The sequence below is a fragment of the Pyxicephalus adspersus genome, chromosome 1, assembly GCF_032062135.1.
Source record: "Pyxicephalus adspersus chromosome 1, UCB_Pads_2.0, whole genome shotgun sequence".
NCBI classification, from domain to species: Eukaryota; Metazoa; Chordata; class Amphibia; order Anura; family Pyxicephalidae; genus Pyxicephalus; species Pyxicephalus adspersus.
This window is the reverse complement of record NC_092858.1, coordinates 32,508,462-32,527,979: the sequence shown is the minus strand read 5'-3', so window position 1 is coordinate 32,527,979 and position 19,518 is coordinate 32,508,462. Positions and strand designations below refer to the sequence as shown.

The 19,518-nt window shown below is 36.5% G+C and overlaps 2 protein-coding genes across 2 annotated transcripts; both read left to right on the top strand.

The window, feature by feature from the left end:
- Positions 1–30: 30 nt before the first annotated feature.
- LOC140326691 (keratin, type II cytoskeletal cochleal-like) lies at positions 31–7,429 on the top strand. Its single transcript, XM_072405530.1, has 9 exons — positions 31–498; positions 889–1,118; positions 1,745–1,805; positions 3,386–3,481; positions 3,922–4,086; positions 4,219–4,344; positions 6,215–6,435; positions 7,072–7,100; positions 7,218–7,429. The coding sequence occupies exons 1-9, from the start codon at positions 31–33 to the stop codon at positions 7,427–7,429; spliced, it is 1,608 nt and encodes a 535-aa protein (XP_072261631.1).
- A 5,773-nt stretch (positions 7,430–13,202) lies between these two features.
- On the top strand, positions 13,203–18,856 carry LOC140326684 (keratin, type II cytoskeletal cochleal-like). The gene is made up of 9 exons (XM_072405517.1): positions 13,203–13,773; positions 13,872–14,086; positions 14,625–14,685; positions 14,920–15,015; positions 15,803–15,967; positions 16,343–16,468; positions 16,788–17,008; positions 17,927–17,961; positions 18,057–18,856. The coding sequence occupies exons 1-9, from the start codon at positions 13,240–13,242 to the stop codon at positions 18,359–18,361; spliced, it is 1,758 nt and encodes a 585-aa protein (XP_072261618.1). The 5' UTR covers positions 13,203–13,239; the 3' UTR covers positions 18,362–18,856.
- Positions 18,857–19,518: the final 662 nt, after the last annotated feature.

The window sequence follows — 19,518 nt, the reverse complement described above, 5'->3', positions numbered from 1 at the left end:
TTTTTTCATATTTTCAAATTCTAAGCCACAATGAGTCAATATAAGCAGTTTGGTGGAGGAGTCCAGAGGAAGGGTTTCAGCTCATTCTCTGTGTCCAGAAGTAGTGGAGGCTTTGATGGTTTTGGTGCTGGAGGTGCTGGAGGTGCCGGAGGTGCTGGAAGAGCTGGAGGATCTGTTAGATCCAGTTCAGGAGGCTTTGGTAGCAGAAGTCTCTTTAATGTGGGAGGTGGAAAGACCATCTCCATCAGTACCGCAGGTGCTCAAGGTGGTTTGTTTGGCTATAATGTAGGAGTTGGTGGTGGCTTCGGTGGTGGAGCAGCTGGAGGTCAAGGGTTTGGTGCTGGGGGAGTCCAAGCTGGTATTCAAGAGGTTACAATTAACCAAAGTCTTCTGGCACCACTGAACTTGGAGATCGACCCTAATATACAGAAAGTTCGAGTCCAAGAAAGGGAACAAATTAAAACTTTGAACAATAAATTTGCCTCCTTCATTGATAAGGTAAGAATCTGTTATGCTATCATATGTTATTTTTCTTTAGAACAGGATTTATAACTTTGTTTTAAAGATGCATACTATAGTTAGTTGAATTTGCTTGCAAATATATTTAGCTAAGACTTATATATAGCTATTAGCCAATAGATGGTAATGCATTGTATTGCTCTTATTTCCACAATAAATAATGTCCCAACCTTAATGATGAATGATAGATTTTTTTCCAATTGGTCTTCTGTAAAATCTTTAAGCTGTCTATTATTAACATTATAAAAGAATATATATGAGTTAGGTTAGGCAATTTTGTAAGAAATGCAAGACCTATAAGGGAAATTTTCTTGTAATAGTATTTCTGTTCATAGTATAGTGTACATAATTGCTTATGTTTGCCATTAGGTACGGTTCCTTGAGCAACAAAACAAAGTACTTGAAACAAAATGGAACCTTCTGCAAGAACAAGGAGGTCAATTTAAGGGTGGATCCCAAGGCAGGGGCAATATCGAAGCTATATTTGATGCATACATCAACAGCCTTAAGAGACAGTTTGATGCTCTTCAAAATGATAAATATAGACTGGATGGGGAACTTAGAAACATGCAAGACTTAGTGGATGATTTCAAGAACAAGTAAGTGACATCTGTTGTACATACTTGTACATTGCACAAATTTTTTTATTTATTTATTTTTTGCAAACTGACATTTTTTTTAATTAATTCATTTTAATCAATGTTATCATGTTAATGAAATGCAAAATTTTATAATAGGTATCCACAAAAGTTTTTCAAGTACTTTAGTATGTCCTGGAGCAGGGTTTAGCAAGCAAACAACAACAGAACTGAAGTTTATATAAAAGTGTCTGCATTATACAAAAAAATTAACCTTCTGTATTAGGTCATTCTGGACAACTCTCACAGTACCAATTCAGTTTTGTTTCCCACTTTCAGAATGCAACAAAATCAAAAACTCAAAAAAAAAAGACATACCTTCTGCTTATACTTAAACCACTGGCTTCATTTAATCCTGCAGGTTACCTATTTTACATTTATATGTGATACCTAAAAGAAGAAGATAGGTGTGGTCACAGACAGCATCCTTACATGCTACCTTACACCTTACATCCTACGGGTTAGACAGATGCTTACCTCCAACAACAGAAAAAAGCCCACATTTTTTAACATTTTATAGCTTGTATTGTATTACAAATCCCATTGAAAACGATTTTAAAGGGCATTCCCATTCCTATTTTATGCAGATATGAAGATGAAATTAACAAGAGGACATCAGCAGAGAATGAATTTGTGATACTTAAGAAGGTAAGTTAGTAAGTTGAGATACATACTTGTCTGAGAACATTACTAATTTATTGGTTTGTACATGACAGTAAAATATAAAATGAAATTGTTGGTTTTTTAAGATTCATAGTAATCGGTTTCAAGTCCTAACAATAAAGGTGAACATAAACTAAAGAATACTGTATGACATATAGACATTATCTGACCATAAAAATACATAGTTAGTTGAGTATCCAACTGTTTGTCTATAGATCTAGTGTTTTGACTTCCCATTAAGGGTCTAGCTATGCTCTGGGCAAAATGTACTCTGGCAACTGGTAACTGAGATGTAAATGCATATATCTTTGGGACCAGTCACTTAAAATAATGTATATATTCTGTAGTTTGTGCATTTAAAGTTTAATATGAATACCCAGAAAACTGATCACTAAAGCAATAATGTATGCTAGAGAATGGACACTGTGGGTTATCCAAGTACTGTGGAGACAGGACACTGAGGGGTTATTACAGGTATTTTGGTGATTGGTGCAAATAATTGTTAACATTCATATTAAAAACAGTACTCGGGATTTGCACAAACACCAAACAGTGGTCCATGAGGATCAAACTCTGGTGACTGATCCAGGGGTGTAGTCATAAAAAAATAAAGAGCGGACACGATATTATATGTGACATCCCTGCCCCACTATACCCCTGCCTATGTGTCACTCAAAGGGGAAGAGAAACTTTCCCCAGAGTGACGTCATGATACCAGAACCCGTCCACTCAGACCAGACTCAGACTTGCGAAGGGAGAGTGGGCGGGTTGTGTTCAGAGAGACAACCTGCCCACTGCTCTGAGCCTGCGATTTTATACAGGAGACATGGTCCGTGGCTCAGGCCGGTCCCCCTCCCCCCCCCCAGCGGGGTCTTTCTCCTGACCGGCCAGAGCCACAGACCATCAAAGAATTCTTTTAAAATAAGAGTGAGCATGGGTGCCCATTCCCAAAAAAAATGGGGGCACGGCGTTCCCACCTGTGCCCGCCCCACTACACCCCTGGACTGGTCACTAAGTGGTAATACATATACTGTAGACAAAACTGAACTGTAATGGAAATGCATATATCCTGGATATGGATCATTGAGAAGTTAAGGGTGTTAGACTGTTGCATAGAACAGTAACAGTAGAAGAAAACAATTGTGAAGAAAAGATAGTTGGGAACACAGGCTACAACATGTAGAGTTTAAAGCTTGCGATGGGAGTTAGAAAAGGAATGGAGAGTAGATAATACAGAGACAGGTATAGATCAATGCTAGAGAACAAGACTTGTGCGGATAACAAATTCAGATTAATAAAAATAATAATACTCAGTAATAAAAGAGAGATGGTATGATTGGTGTACAGCTGATTGACGAAGACAAAATTAACTCACTTAGCTAGTATTATACATAAACTAAACTGACTGTTGCAGTTACTTGAAAAATTTAGAAATTTCAGAATTCAATGAACAGCAATACAAAGACAGCAGAAAATATACATTTTATATATAGCTCATATATATTCTATAACTACATATTAAATATAACTGTATAAAAATTTAACATATTTTGTTACTATTTTAGGATGTAGATGCTGCCTACATGAACAAGGTGGAACTTGAAGCTAAGGTTGATGCTTTAACTGATGAGATCAATTTCCTCAGGACCCTCTATGAACAAGTAAGCCATCCATTATTATCATATAAACATTATAAAACTTATGTATTCAGACCACAGAAATAATTCCACCACACTTTACTCTATTTGACTGAAATTGTGTTTTTTTATATCCAGGTTGTAATTTTTGTGAAGCTACAGTATATCTATGCAGAACAAAAAATGCTAAATAATGTCAACATAACAGGGCTGATACAGTAAAAGAATGTAGACTGATTACAATAGTCAGCTTCCAAGGGAACTTTCATTCAACTTAATGTATGAGGAGAGGCGCTACTGACTTTAGCCTTTCATGTGCAATCACAATTTCTGTTTTTGCAAGTGGTTGGGTATTCTTTGCAAAATTTGCATTTACTGCAATTTTCAGAGTGATAATTCAGTTTGCTAACTTGGAGCCCTAACTAATAAATTGATTGAGATATACTGGTATATATTTTTCTTAGGAAATGGCTCAGCTCCAGGCTCAAATCACCGACACTTCAGTCATCCTCTCCATGGACAACAACAGAGCTTTGGATTTGGACAGTATCATCGCTGAGGTGAAGGCTCAGTATGAGGACATTGCCAAGAAAAGCAGAGCAGAAGCTGAGTCTGTCTACCAAGTCAAGGTGCGTGTATTGTGGTAAATACCCAAGGTGATGTTTAGAAACTGAAAGACCAATTTGCTGTTTAATATGTAAATTGGGTCATAGATACCTATTATTGTTTCTCATAGTTCTTATTACTTTTTTTAACAATAGGTCAAGGAGCTGCAAGCATCTGCTGGTGCACAAGGTGATGTTCTTCGCAATACCAAGAATGAGATCTCTGAGCTTAACCGCAAAGTCCAGAGGCTTCGTGCTGAGATTGAAAATGTGAAAAAGCAGGTAGGACATTGTAATAACAAAGTAAAAATATTACCAGCAAACAACATCAAAAAACAACTCTGCATTGTAGAAAACCTGAAGAAATTAATTAATTTTTATAAGTTTGAACTCCAATTTGTCAGTAGAAAATAAGATGCAAAAGTAAAATGAAACTTATTATAATTCCTGTTCCAATACATTTTTACCCCTGACCTTAGCAGGGTTGCAAACATTTTTGTACCAAACACCTTTTTTATGTTTTGTTTTATATCACCTAAGGCAACTTTAGTTCTATACTGTAAACGTTTAAAATGAAGCTTTATTAAAATGCCTCTGCTCAAAGGAATCAGTTGTATCTTTGTTGAGTGCAAAAACTGGTTTCTACTTGTTAAAAGAGAACCAAACATTCACATATTTCACCAATAAAATTGTTGCTACACATAAATGAATCACACTACATTGCATACATTTCCTTTAAGTATCAAAGCATTATTCATAATTTGAAGCATGTAATTAAGATGCTTAGTACTGCAAACATTTAGCTCTTTCTGACATTCTGCTGACATATGATTGCTTGTATTGTGAGAATCAATCTCGGTTTGTGAGGCATTTGTGCACGGAGGAGTGCTGTGGAGAAGGGACATGCCATGCAGGCTGGCTAGAGTTTGCTAACTCCCAGGTGGCCTCCATATTTAGTGCAGATACTCTCTGTACAAGGGATCTTATGATAGCTGCACATGAGATAATTTACACAATTTGAGCTGCACAACACGAACTAGCATGGTAGCTACCTATGTAACCTTGAGAAGGTCTATATGACCTCAAAATGCACTTTGCTGATGTTTTACTTAATGATGGCAATCTATGCTTTTGGTAGTAGCTTTTTCATATGTTTTTAAGAATTTAGATTTTAAGGTCCATGAGTAATTTATGGTTCATGAGTATGAACATGGCTAAGGCTTTGATACTAGCTTTGAAATACATGTAATATAGTGTGATATAAAGGTCGCAGCTGGTTTATAGAATGCATATGTATATGTCTGTAATTTTAGCACTATGACTACAATGAGCACTACTATTAGCAAGCAATGTAAGTTGCTATGTACCATAGATTTGGCTATCTTCTGGAGCTGGAGCCAAAAGTGTGGCTAAACTCTAAGCAACAATAAAAAAGGGTAACATGCACACGAATGCTTTCACATATTCAACACATGTTGACACACATTGGGCCGGATTTAATAAAGCCTGGAGAAGATAGAAGATATCATGAATGATCTTTGATGATCTAGCAAACATACAAATGATCTGGTCCAGAACCAACTAATAGCTAATGATTTTTAAGAAGTCCATTCCAGGTTTGTTGGCTCATCCAGGTTTTCCCATGATAGTCTAACTTCACCAGTCTTGCGGAGCTTTGATAAACCAGGCCCAATATGTGCATTTTTGCATTGTAGTGCAATAAATTCTAAATTTCAGTTCTTGCCATGCTGAATGGCACCCCAATGCAGCACTGACACACATATGGAACATCACAAGGCATGGTAATCCACAAAAACTTGCAGGATCAATTTTTGGATACATTCAAAATGAGTGAGCTGCAACTCTTGGTATATTGTGCCATCATCTCTCTTTAACACAATGTACAAGAACAGATAAAAGAGGACATAATAATCACAGTACAAAGTAAAATTACATTACTGTTGTATTAGAAAATGATTTATATGACTGGATATTTGGTACAAAATAGCATGAAATGTCTACGAAGAACAAGTGTATGAAAAACACTGCTCTGTTTAATTTTTTTTAACCTCACACTATTACAAATTGTTATCATTCACTTTGAGTTTTCACAATTTAAGGATTTTTAACAAATTTTCAATATTTCATGTAGAATGCCAAACTTCAGACAGCCATTGCTGAGGCAGAGGACCGTGGAGAGCTTGTCCTGAAGGACGCTCAAGCAAAATTGGCTGAGCTTGAAGCAGCTCTTCAGAAGGCAAAACAAGAGATGGCTCGCCAACTAAGAGAATACCAGGAACTGATGAATGTCAAACTGGCTTTGGATGTTGAAATTGCCACCTACAGGAAACTTCTGGAAGGAGAAGAGACCAGGTAAGCAATTCTTCTGCTGTGTGTCAATAACTGCAGATGAATAAATCACTGATATTTATGGTAGGAGAAAGATTCATTATAGTAAGTGTAATGGCAGATTCTAGACTTTTCAGGCTTCAATCCTAAAACATATCTCCAAATCTCTTACATATCTCTTAATCTCCAAACCTTAGGAGGCAGGTGCTCTGTAGTTCACAGAGGTAAACTGGTTGGAGCCAACACTGCTTAGGATGGGCCTGCAGAGTGCTCAGGACACAAGAAAGCACGTGATCTCTGGCACATCCAACTTTCAGTGGTATATTTAACAGATCAAAAGGGAACAAATACCAAAACTTCATATTTAAATACATATTATTTACTTATTTTATTCAATAAGTATTAGAAAATAGGCCTTTGGAAATGGCTTAATTTGTCAAATGAATATGTTGAAATACAATAGTTTGTAGGCAGTTTTTATTAACTACATTGAATTGTTTTGCACTGCCAAATATGGCATAACAATGATAGAAAATGTAACAAGCATATTGTGTATTTACTATATTTTTTGGAATCTGATGCTTTTATCATTACATTTTACTATAAAGGACATTTTTGTAGCCCTTTTTAATTAATGAAAACCTTTCCCCTATTTTTTAGGTTGACCACAGACAACAACGTGAGCATTTGTAAGTATTCTAGATACTTTATATGTCTTTTTGTTAAACATACATTGTTTCATTTGACACCATTTGTCTTACTAATATTTATATACAAAAAATAATTATTTTTTATGCTGTTTACAGCTGTGGTCACTGGAAAGACCTCCCTGGCAGCTGGTGGCGGTGGAGCTGGAGGAAGCTTTGGTAGCGGCTTTGGTGCAGGTGGTTATGGCGGCTCTTCCGGAGGCTTTGGATTCAGCTCTGCCAGCTCTTCAGGATATGGCATCTCATCTGGCGGTGGTGGTGGTGGCAGCGGCGTAAGATTTGTGTCCAGCCAGTCAAGCTACAGAAGTTAAATTTCTCATACTCCACTTGGCAGGCTGCAAATCCATATCTTCTGCTTGCTACTATATTAAGTTACTGCATTACCACCAGACTATTCTCTTTTGCTTTTTCTAGTTTTGTGTTCAGTGGGAAACTAAATAAAAAAGTACACTTTGTGTTTAAGTCTGCATAATCCACATTAATTGTGATGTAATTGTCATCAGAAGGAGAAATAACCTCTATTGTCCTTGATACTCTGTATTACTTAAGTGCAGGTGAACTTAAACGATTGACATGATTGTTGGCTGTAACTTTGCAGTTTCTTAAGTGTTTCTTCAGTTGAGGCTTTCAGAACAACTTTCCTACAAATTAAAAAAGTTTTTTTCCCCACTGACAAATACCTCCTGCTTAACATGATGAAAAATCAACTTGATTGATAAAGAAAAATAGTTATATTGGAACTTCATGAGCAGACAGAGAAGCTTGTTATACAGCCTTCCATCATATAACATACCTACCAATTGCCAAGCTACGTATCTAGCCATGCTAATTGGTCTTATATAAAGTAATCCAAAATCAGATAAGTTGAGGTTGTTTAATGCAATTTGCATTTCATCTTACTAAATAGGTTTCATGTCTTACAAATATTAATTACCTGTAGTGGGACCAGAATAATATAAACTGTGGTTACTACAATTTGATTTTTTACCACTATTTTATTAAACTATAAGTGTCCAAAAGTGTCATCAAACATTTTGGTATTCACAAGGCTTGCTGTATGAGCTTGCATCTGCTCTGTATCTTGTAACACAAAATAAAAAAAGGATCTTTCATAAACTTTATTAATTTCTTTGTCTTTTGTACAGTTTGACTATTGTGAATTGTTTGACTGATGACAACTAATGTCTGAATGTCTAAAGATAACTAAAGAAGTTATAGAAGTTTATAAAGAAGTTTATCCATGAAATCCATGTATTAATAATAATATCAATGTAGTAATATGTAGTATTCAATGAAGTGTATAAAAAAGAAAAAAGAAATTGACCTAGTAAAAGTACAGCAGGCAAGAAAGCATAGGAAATACAGTCTGAAGCTTGTAGCTGAAGATGGAATAATGCCTGAGTTGGCTTATTACATGGAGTAACACCAAAGTATCTGTTGCAAAGGTAGTGGAGCATTGAGATGATGCTGCAACATCAGTGATATGCATCACTGGGATACAAGTGACAATCAGGAATTCTGAGTCACTAGTACACAGGGACTTTGGGGACATACAGGGACACCATGGGCACACAGGAACTCAAGAACACTGGGGTCATGCAGGAATGTGAGAACTCTTGGGGTATACAAGAGCTCTCAGGAACACTAGAACTTTGGAAGGGACATTTAGGAACACTGGAACTTTAAGGGTACACAGGAAATCATAAGGACACTGGAACTTTGGAACAAATTCTCTGGGTACACAGGAGGTCTCAAGGCCTCTGGAATTCAGGAATACACAGTTTCAGATGCGTGTAGCATTAAATCATACCAATAATACCATGATATTCATACTATGACGATGTCTGGAAACTGCTGTTCACATGTCAGAAACAAGCACAACCATTCGTATCAGCTGAGAACCATCTCACATTTGTATGTAGTCTTACACAACTGAAAGGATGAATAGCCCACTTAAAGGATTAAATGAGGAAACTGTACGTAAACAATTAAGGAGTTTTGTCCAATTGGTAGTTGTTGGTCAGATAGTAAAGTGCGATCAAGGGGGAATGGGACAAGACAAAGGCATTCATTCTACCCTTTTAGAGGTCTTTTGTTTTGTCACAACAGCCTGGCAGGGTCAGGGTTTTTTTTTTAACTTGAAATCATTATAAAAAAAGGTTCATAAGATGGTTCCTTTTGATGGGTTGTTGTTGGTTTTACCAGATTGCAGTCGCTTGGTAAAAGTCAGTCTATATATATATTCAATTTTTGAGCCGCTCTAACAGCTGCTCCTTCCTAGCTGCAGCAAGGAATTGGGCGTTGCTTAGATATGATCTTGGTTAGTGATCTTTGACACTTAAAGACCCTCTTCTGGCAATACTTGTCCATTTATGTTTGATATGTTTTTTTGATTATGACATGATATTTTTTGCTCTTATTGATATTAATAGTTATTCAATAAATGGTGTCTGTGGGCAAATTTAAATCCATGTCAAGTCATTATTTGAGGTCAATTATTGAATATTGACTAATCCATCAGTCATGAGTGTTCATTGCATAATACCAAAAAAAAACTTTTGGTGAATATTTATTTAAAGCAAAGTAAAACTGATCTATACAGATACAGTTTTGTTTTTATGCGGTCCGCGCATACGCTGGGAGCCATGTGTCACTCAAAGGGGAAGAAACTTCCCCCCAGAGTGACGTCATGATTCCAGAACCTGCCCACTCTCCCATTGCAGGCTCAGACCTGAGACACTACTCACCCACCTCATTGAGCCTGCAATATCTCCGGGAGACATGGTCCACGGCTCTGGCAGGTGCGCCCCCCCAAGCAGGGTCCTTCTTCTGACCCCACTGGTGGGTACACTGGCCAGATCTGCGGCCGCGGACCAGGGGTTGAGGACCTCTGGCATAGATGATATTCAGCCCCCTTGATGTGGCAGTAAAATTTATTATGGCAATAAAATGGAAGTGTATCAAAATATTTAAGAAAACCAATGTGCTCTTGCTCCCACATTCAGCTGAGATGCACATGTAAATGTATGCAATGAGTGTCTGTGAGAAAGACAGAAAAAGACATGTTAATTCGGCCCACTACAGAAAATTCAGAGCTTCATGTATTTCTGGCACATCAACAGCTTGCAATAAGTAATAAAACATTTCTGATTCTTGGTATCTAACTTTTATAGAGCTTCAAAATACCTTTAATATCAATACTACCTGTTAGGATAATTGTCATAGTGTTCCCTATAATAAACTGGGTGGGGATTTTTGTCTACACTGCTCCATTTTCAGGGTTCTGAAAACTTTTTGTAACTGGCATCTGATTGGATCTTGGCCAATCACAGGCTGTAGTAAGACTGTACGTGGGAAAATGGTTATGCAAGCTGTGTCAGGCAGGAAGATTAGCAATCACGGGCAATGAGACCAATTGAAGATGTAATATTTTATAGGCTGTGATCAGCTGGAAGGGAGTTAACGTGGTAAGGACTGAAACTCAGCAAACACTAAGGGTGTGAGGTAGCCAGTCACTCCATGGCATACAATGGAAAGAGTTCAGTACCTGTATATTAAACTACAGAGGTGGTAAAGTAAATTTAATAGATCCCACGTGTGACCTAATCTTAAAAAAAAAGAAAAACTACTAATACAAAGGTATTGAAAAGCCCTATGCTTAACCTACAATGTACTCACTGCATAAATGCTTTATATTCATGATTGTTTGTCCTAAGAATGGATCAAAAAAAGTATTTTAAGGTTCAATTCTTGACATAATTTGTAGCTTTGGTTGTGGTTCTGTTTAGTCCCTTAAAAAATATTCCAGCCAAAATTTTATGGGCGGAGATTGGGCAGAGCTTGACCTTACTTTATTACTTTTAATATACCTTTTTTTCTGTACATTGTCAGATAAACCTTGAGCTACCCATTCCATTCCAATTGCTGTAATTAGGAGTTAAGAAAAAATCTCTCAAAATTCTCTTTCTCCCTTTTTTCATGCTCTTAAATTTTACTAGTCCTAGTGGAACAAGTAGAACGAGTCCTATCAGGATCTAAAGGACAGATTGAAATGACGATGTCTACATGAGGGGGTGAGAGGACACCAACCAGGGAGGGCACATCTTGCAGCACTGGATTACAGTTCCCCACAACCAGAAAATATTCTGTTAAGGGACACGAATAGCTAAATGGATTGCAGGATAGGGGTTTTCATTTGTCCATTGATGTGAAGAACAATAAAAAAAAAATTGTATTTTAATCCTTTTTTGTGTTAACTGCATAGTAGTTTGCTAAAAAGTTTGAATAGATTTTACTTCACCAATGCAAAGCAGCTTATATAACCTCCCCACCCCAGTGCAGGATTGAGGAAAGGAGAATTTGTTTTTTTAACAGAATGCTGGAATACCGGCAGGGACAATTATACTAAACCATTGTCAAGAAAGAAGGCTATCATTACCATACTGATCACCCTCAACTATTGGGAAACAGTCAAACATCTATTATTACATCTCTTTACATCTATTGACAGCTCCAAACAAAATGTGAAAGTCAGTTTTGGATTTGATTGACTTTTAAAGCAAAACAATATTTACTATACTTTATTAAAATTTTTAGACAAGAAAAAGAAAATAAAAAAGAATGTAAAACAGTAAGTATGCAAACCATATTTCAAATATAATCCTTCCTAAAGTTAAGAAATAACAAGAAAACTTTCCCAAAAACAACAGCATTGCAAACAGAGCTCCTAGTTACAGCTATTGTACAATATACAATGTATGATTTTATTTTACATTATTGTTTATGTTTAGGTCTACAACTAACTATTCTCTTACAGCAGAGAACAGGCGAGCCTTTGTATCCTCATTGCTTCATTTGACAAGTTGGATGCTCAGCTTGCAAGTGTTTATGAGACATTCTTTACCTGTTTGTAAAAAAAATATCTTTCTAACCACAAGCCAGGGAGGTGACATTGCTTCATTTAGTCATTGCAGTGTCTGCAATCTTCTACATGCACCTACAACGGACCAGCAACTGACAAATGCCAAAGACATGAGCCTCTCACAGGGTGGGGGATTGGTATAGTGAAAAAGCTCATAAAGTTTTTTTAACTGTGCACATGTATTCACTATCCTGCATTTTACATGAACAGCATTTTAATAATTTTCTTAGAAGGATTTGAACTATACATGATAAATTCACACATGAACTATGGCAATTTTGGGTATTCGTTGCTATCGCTTAATAAAATACAAACTAAAGAGAGTCTATTATCACTATCTATCTATCTATCTATCTATCTATCTATCTATCTATCTATCTGTCATTCTTTCTATTCATTCACCTTTCTTACGTTTTCCAGTCTTCTCAAATTTCAAAGCACATTAGAAGAAGACAAGCATAAGAATAAACTAAGGATCTAAACATGTCAAAGACAAATCTAAAAATGCTGGCTTGTAACAGTGATTAGTTGTCAGATGAAGAGTTTTACACATATTACAATCTATTGCATATGAGCTATATGAAACAAGCACATGTGAATTATTTCAAATATTATGGGAATTCTTTGAGATCACTTAATAAACACAGATTATTATTATTTATCTATTTATCAGCGTTTCTACCATCAGTTTGTATTTCTCTCTGTCATTCTATTCATTCATCATTTTTGGTCTGTCTTTCTAACATCAGTTTATATCTATTTATATTTTTTCAGTCAATCTTTTTTCTTTTATCTATCTATCTTTCTATCTATCTATCTATCTATTCACCTTTTTAAGGTTTTCTTGTCTTTTTATATATAAAAGCACATTAGCAGAAGACTGAGGATCTAAGCGTGTCAAAGACAAAACTTAAACGCTAGTTTATAACAGTGATTAATTATCGGATGAAGAGTTTCCCACATAATACAAGCTATTGCATATTTCTTGTACTTCATATAATAGAGGTATGCGTTAATCAGATGAGCTCAGTGTTTAGACTGCTTCAGGGCATGCCAAACCCATTATTGAGGTAAGATGATACATACATGTCCTTGGACCAAACCCACATACTGAGACAGATAAAAGGAGAGTTTCATTGCTGAGCCATTCACTCTGCCTCCTTTTCCACTCATCCTCAGCATCAATTTTGTAACAGGACCATGTCTGTATCTCGCCAAACAACAATGAAAAAAACCTTCAGTACTGCTTCTGCTGTGCCAGTTGGGGCAAACCGAAACAGCTTCAGCTCATACTCAACTGTTCGCTCCAGCAGTGGAGGTTTAGGTGCTGGTCGGGTCAGCTCTGGTGGCTTTGGCAGCAGAAGTCTCCAAAACCTAGGATACGGCAAAAGAATTTCACACAGTTCCCAGTCCCGTTATGGATATGGCTCTGGGTTTGGAGCTGGTAGCGGAGCAGGCTTTGGAGTTGGTGCAGGAGCTGGCTTTGGAGTGGGCTCTGGATTTGGTGCTGGTCAAGGGTTTGGTGTTGGTCAAGGGTTCGGTGTTGGTCAGGGTATTGGTGGACAAGCTGGATTTCCAGTGTGCCCACCTGGGGGGATACAAGAGGTCACAATTAATCAGAGCCTCCTAGCTCCCCTGAATCTGGAAATTGATCCAAATATTCAGAGAGTTCGCACAGAAGAGAGAGAGCAGATTAAGACCCTCAACAATAAGTTTGCATCTTTCATTGATAAGGTAAGGTATTTTTACTTACATCTAATATTTATTCTGTTTTTGTGAAAATAACACAGACATGACATGTTAATTTTGCTCTGATTTTGGTTAAATTTTAGGTGCGTTTCTTAGAGCAACAGAATAAAGTATTGGAGACCAAATGGAATCTCTTGCAAGAGCAGGGTGTAAAAACAGTCAAAAACAACATTGAGCCTCTTTTTGAAGCCTACATTACTTCACTCCGCAGACAGTTAGACGGCCTAGGCAATGATAAATCTCGTTTGGATGCAGAGCTCAGACAAATGCAGGATTGCGTTGAGGATTTCAAGACCAAGTAAGTCTAAATCATTTTTATTTTTTTCTGTTACTTTATTAGTACAGTGCAAGACTCTTGTTACATTTGTAAAAAAAAAATTAAATTATGTCTATATATGGGACGGCCTGCAAACAAATCAATTAGGCACGGTTTGTTTGGGCTAAATATTTATCAAAGATCAATTTGCAAATAAATTTTTACTTAGCTGCAATTATTATCAAGTCAAGGAACTGTTAAAAAAACATATATATAAACTGAAGCCTTCATATCTTTACTTGAGTAACCAGGATGATTATGCCTTGATCAGTGTTTATTGTAATCATGATTTTCCATAATGAATACATAAGAATGTGTTTTATTCAAAACCTGAACTGTTTTTGACCCTTTCACATTACATGCAATGTAAAATGTGAGATGACAGGTTTGCTGCAATATAAAACAGAGTGATTACATCCTCCATGAAATAAAATACTTACTTTTATGTATTAGTATTAGTTATTATGCAGTGGACATAACTATGTTTAATAATTACATTATCGTGTTTTCTTTTCTATAGATATGAAGATGAAATTAACAAGAGAACGGCAGCTGAGAATGAATTTGTGGTGCTTAAAAAGGTGATTTTTAAAACCTGATTACCTAATATTAAGTAATATATTAGTATTATATAAAAATATATCAAAGGGGTTTAAAAAAAAACAATGCAGTTAGTGAATGCCCAGCTGGTTACTTAATTCCTAGCCTAATGATTGCTATGGGTTATTGTGCACTATGGCTCTAGGCATGACAATATGTAATAAGGCAATTTGTCTATTTAACAATAAATAATCTTTTCCTATGTTATGCTTTAGGATGTGGATGCTGCCTACATGAACAAGGTTGAACTAGAATGCAAGGTGGATGCCCTGACTGATGACATCAACTTCCTGAGGAACCTGTATGAAGCGGTAATTACAGCCCACCATGTGCTTTATACTGTACACTTTCCCTTCTAATAATATAGATTGGATACTGTAAATGATTAGCAAAAATGTAAATGAACAAAAGCCAATTTTGTTTTCCCCAGAGCCCCTTGCAAACTTTAAGACATACCTGCTGATTCTACCAGCCAGGTGCAGATTCTCAATAATTTAATGGGATGACAGCTATTTTTACATAAACAGTTTATTATTAGAATGGGCTTACTATCTGTATATTGACTTTTATGGGGCATGATTACAAATATAATTTTAAGTGCACCTGTGCATGGACTATGGACAGAGGTTTACATATTTTTAATAATCAGTAAAAGAGTGTTAAAAATCAAACCTGACCTTTGTAACTGCAGGCACTATGGTGTAATTCATCCCTAAAGCTCACACTAGTCATTTTTTTTAACCATGCTAATGACAACTAGTTTTAACTTCTTTTTACCAGATAGCCTATTAATGAATCCTGATTAATATTATTTTTTTGTTAAAAAGGAAAAAGTTTATCTTTTTCAGTAACATTCATATAGTTTTGAAAGTTGAACAAGTGGCTTTGGTACAGAGTTAAACAGTCTGACCACCCATGCACTGAAAATCAATAAGGGTGACAAAGTACAGGTATGATGCAGTATAAAATAAATGAAAGAAAAATGTATTGATTACCTAAGCAGTGAATTCATTTTAAAAGTTTCTCCCATCCTTCCCTTCAACATCTGTTATTGTACACCTAAGGAATCGTACTAACCAACCTTTCAAATTTATTTAGGAACTTCTCCAAATGCAAGGACACATCTCAGATACCCAGGTCGTTTTGACCATGGACAACAACAGAGTTTTGGATCTGGATGGCATCATTGCAGAAGTCAAAGCTCAGTATGAAGACATTGCCAACAGAAGCCGCCAAGAAGCAGAATCCTGGTATCAAACTAAAGTAAGTTCTAACTCATATTCAAATGATACAGTCCACAGTTTTACAAAATATCATTCTTTGATATTCCCTCTATTATTATATTATTATTATGTGGCACTTGTGCCATCCTAACCAAGAATTTACCTATATTACAAATGTGTGCCCCCCAAACTTCATATTATGGACAGTTTATTTAAGAAGACAAAGATAATGTCACTAATATTTTATTTACCTAATTGTAATGCTTTTTTAATTATATGTGTAAGGCTTGAAGATTTTCCAGTGTGGCTTTGGTTCTGGTCCTTTAGTTTAGTCCAATATGACTCTAGTTTTATCCTTGTGGTCTTAGTTGTGCATCTTTACTTACTTATTCCAATTCTTGTTTTTTTCCTGCAGTATGAGGAGCTCCAGATATCTGCTGGCAGACACACTGATGATCTGAGAAACACAAAAACTGAAATATCTGAACTGAACCGTATGATTAACAGACTGCGCTCTGAGATTGAAAACGTGAAGAAACAGGTATATGGAATAGCTTCAGGGATTAACAATAAGTGTCAGGAATGAACACTTCTCTCTTAAACAAAGGATTATTACAGTGTTACATTGTCTCTGGTTTTACATCTGCCAGGAAGTATGTATTATGGAATTTAACATAGCTATTAAAAAACTGCACTTGCCTATTTTTGGCTACAGAGAGATTTAAACTGATTGAAAAACCTAACCTTACTTGGTTATTTTAGGTTATCTGGCAGAAGAGTTTCTCCTATATGTTGTCAAGTAATACATCATAAATGTGGATTAAGAAAATTCTAATAATTTTTCTGTTCCGTTTAAAAAGTGTGCCAAGCTGCAGGCTGCAATTGCTGAGGCAGAGGAACGTGGAGAGCTGGCAATTAAGGATGCCAAGCAGAAACTTGCAGAATTGGAGGACGCTCTGCAGAAGGCCAAGCAGGACATGGCTCGCCAACTAAAGGACTATCAGGAACTAATGAATGTCAAACTTGCCCTTGATATTGAAATTGCCACCTACAGAAAACTGCTGGAAGGAGAGGAGTGCAGGTAAGAAAAAAAACATAATTAACAATGTAAACTCACAATGTTTTTCAAGCAAAACTCCAAACTTTTAATATTTCCACCCTCACTACATACACACACACCTCTTGCAGCCTTATTTAAAACATTTTTTACTGTGGTTATGTCTTTATTGTATTGTATTCCTCTTCTCCCTTGAAAAAACGGTGGGCAGTCTTCAGTGCTAAGTAAAATAGTGCTGTTGTTATGATGTCAGTCCTGCTCTTTGCATTTCTGTACTCCGGGCCTGACTAAAATGGGGAGAAACATTTAGAGTATGCCAGTGAAAATCTGGGCTCATGAAAATTGGGTTGAAATAAGTTAGTCTTTGTAAAACCAACTAGAGAATCTGTGGTGAGATAAGGTTTTGCAGGGGACAGCACAGAAATGAGTCAAGGCATCTTTTAAATGTGTGTCAGAAATCCTTATCTGTTCTGGATATTTATACCCAGACAAATAGCCCTAAAGCCAAAGTACGAGCATCGCAGCCTGATAGCTTCCATTAATCTCCCTTGAAAATTTCCCTTCTCCTGACCTACTAATATCAAGTGAGTCTACTTGATTGTGGTGGAGCTACTAGATATGGGCCCAGTTTCAACTAGGTCATTAAAAAATGAATATCATCATCATATGTAAGTAATGTAATAATTTAATATATAATGACTAACTTGGTCATATCTGCATCAAATTAAAAAATATTATTATTCTTGCCAATCACTGGGAACCTATTATTAGGTAAGGTTGCAATCTGTAAAACAAACCTTGGAACCCTGATTTGGTACTACTGATTTACAAGACAGTAACAAGGACCCACAGAAGACAAGAAAGATTAGGAGTTAAAATAAGTGTTACAAACAGTTTTTGAAGAAGATTTTAAGCATTTTTTCTTTGCCTTATTTCTTACAGGATGTTAGGGGAAGGCGTAGGACCTGTGAACATATGTAAGTCCATGTTGCTGATTTATACATAGATTTAATTCCATATATAGTATTCGTGGCAGTTCAACCTGACGTACCATGTAACTTTATTCTTGTAGCTGTTGTAAGCTCATCCTATGGAGGCAGCAGTGGATACGGTATGGGTGGTGGAAGTGGACTCAGTGTCGGCGGTGGAAGTGGAATGGGTATCGGAGGTGGAAGTGGATACGGTGTCGGAAGTGGATACGGTGTAGGAGGTGGATACGGTGTCGGAGGAGGAAGCAGCAGCTATGGTGGTGTAGGCATCGGTGGAGGAAGCTTCAGTGGAAGCAGTGGAAAACTGGCTAACTATGGCTCTGGAAGTGGCAGCAGCTCAAATGTTAAAATTATCTCAAAGACCTCCACAAGTTCCCGAAGGCTTTAAATTGTCATTTTAAATGCTGCATGTAATATAATACCATTACAATCTGGCCATAATAGTGATACCCATGTTCTAAATTTAAAGATTTTGCAGTATTGGGGTTAACCAGGAGGCTTTATGCATCCATCCATGGATGATTTTTATTTTGAAACTAAGGTTTTTCCCCAGCATTGTCTTGATGAACCTCCCATAACCAATAATATCCATGTACCGGAAAAAAAAACAGAATTTAGGTACTTTGTCCCTATAACATCGTCTTATACATAATTAAATTGAACAAACAGTAGAATATCTGTAATATCTAGATATTTTACTAACAATAGAATATATATCTACTAGGAGTGACCGTAGTTGACCCCTACTCCATTTTCTAATCTGATACCTAATCTGTTGGGTCAGACATGTTTCTTTAATACAAAATGTGCAATGTAACGCTCGCTTATCTTTGTTGTATACTTTTACAATGTCCTATTTCTTCTGCAATAAACTGCAATCATTTTAGAAACAGTGTTGTTGCTTTTCTTTGACTTATTATGCCAATGATGCCATTGCATATGCAATGGTAATAAAATTGTGTGGTGAATGGAAAAGGGTGAAGAGTACCCTCTTAAAGATTTCTAGTGTATACTTCAATTATTGTCCAGGGTTATTTGAGACCATTAAAAGCAAGTCCTCTCTTGTATCAAAGTAAAGAACTTTTTCTTGCTCATTGTGCAATCCTCAGTAAACACATCCTGTATAGCCTTCGCTCCAACCTCATTTTTAAGATAACGGACCAAGGCCATCAGCCCTTTTTCTCCAACCAAGCTGTCAACCAGCTCTTCAAGCTATAGGCTGTCTGCAACACCAATCATTCCATGTCTGCCCATTCAATATATGAGACTGCATGTGCTGGAAGTGAAATTTCATGCCACACCATATCCACCTACTAGCACAAGGGAAGCAAATGGGTCTATAGATGTGGCTATAGACAGTAATGTCCTCGGGTTACTATATTATGTTTTTTTTATATTTTTTTTAGAAACAAGTCATCACTTTGCAAAAGCAGGGGAAAGGGCCTTAAATCACTTGGATGTATCAGAAAACAGTCATACTTAATGAATATACACTAAAATATTGGTAGCAATAAAGTCAACCTGGAGCCTGGAAATTAGGAAAAG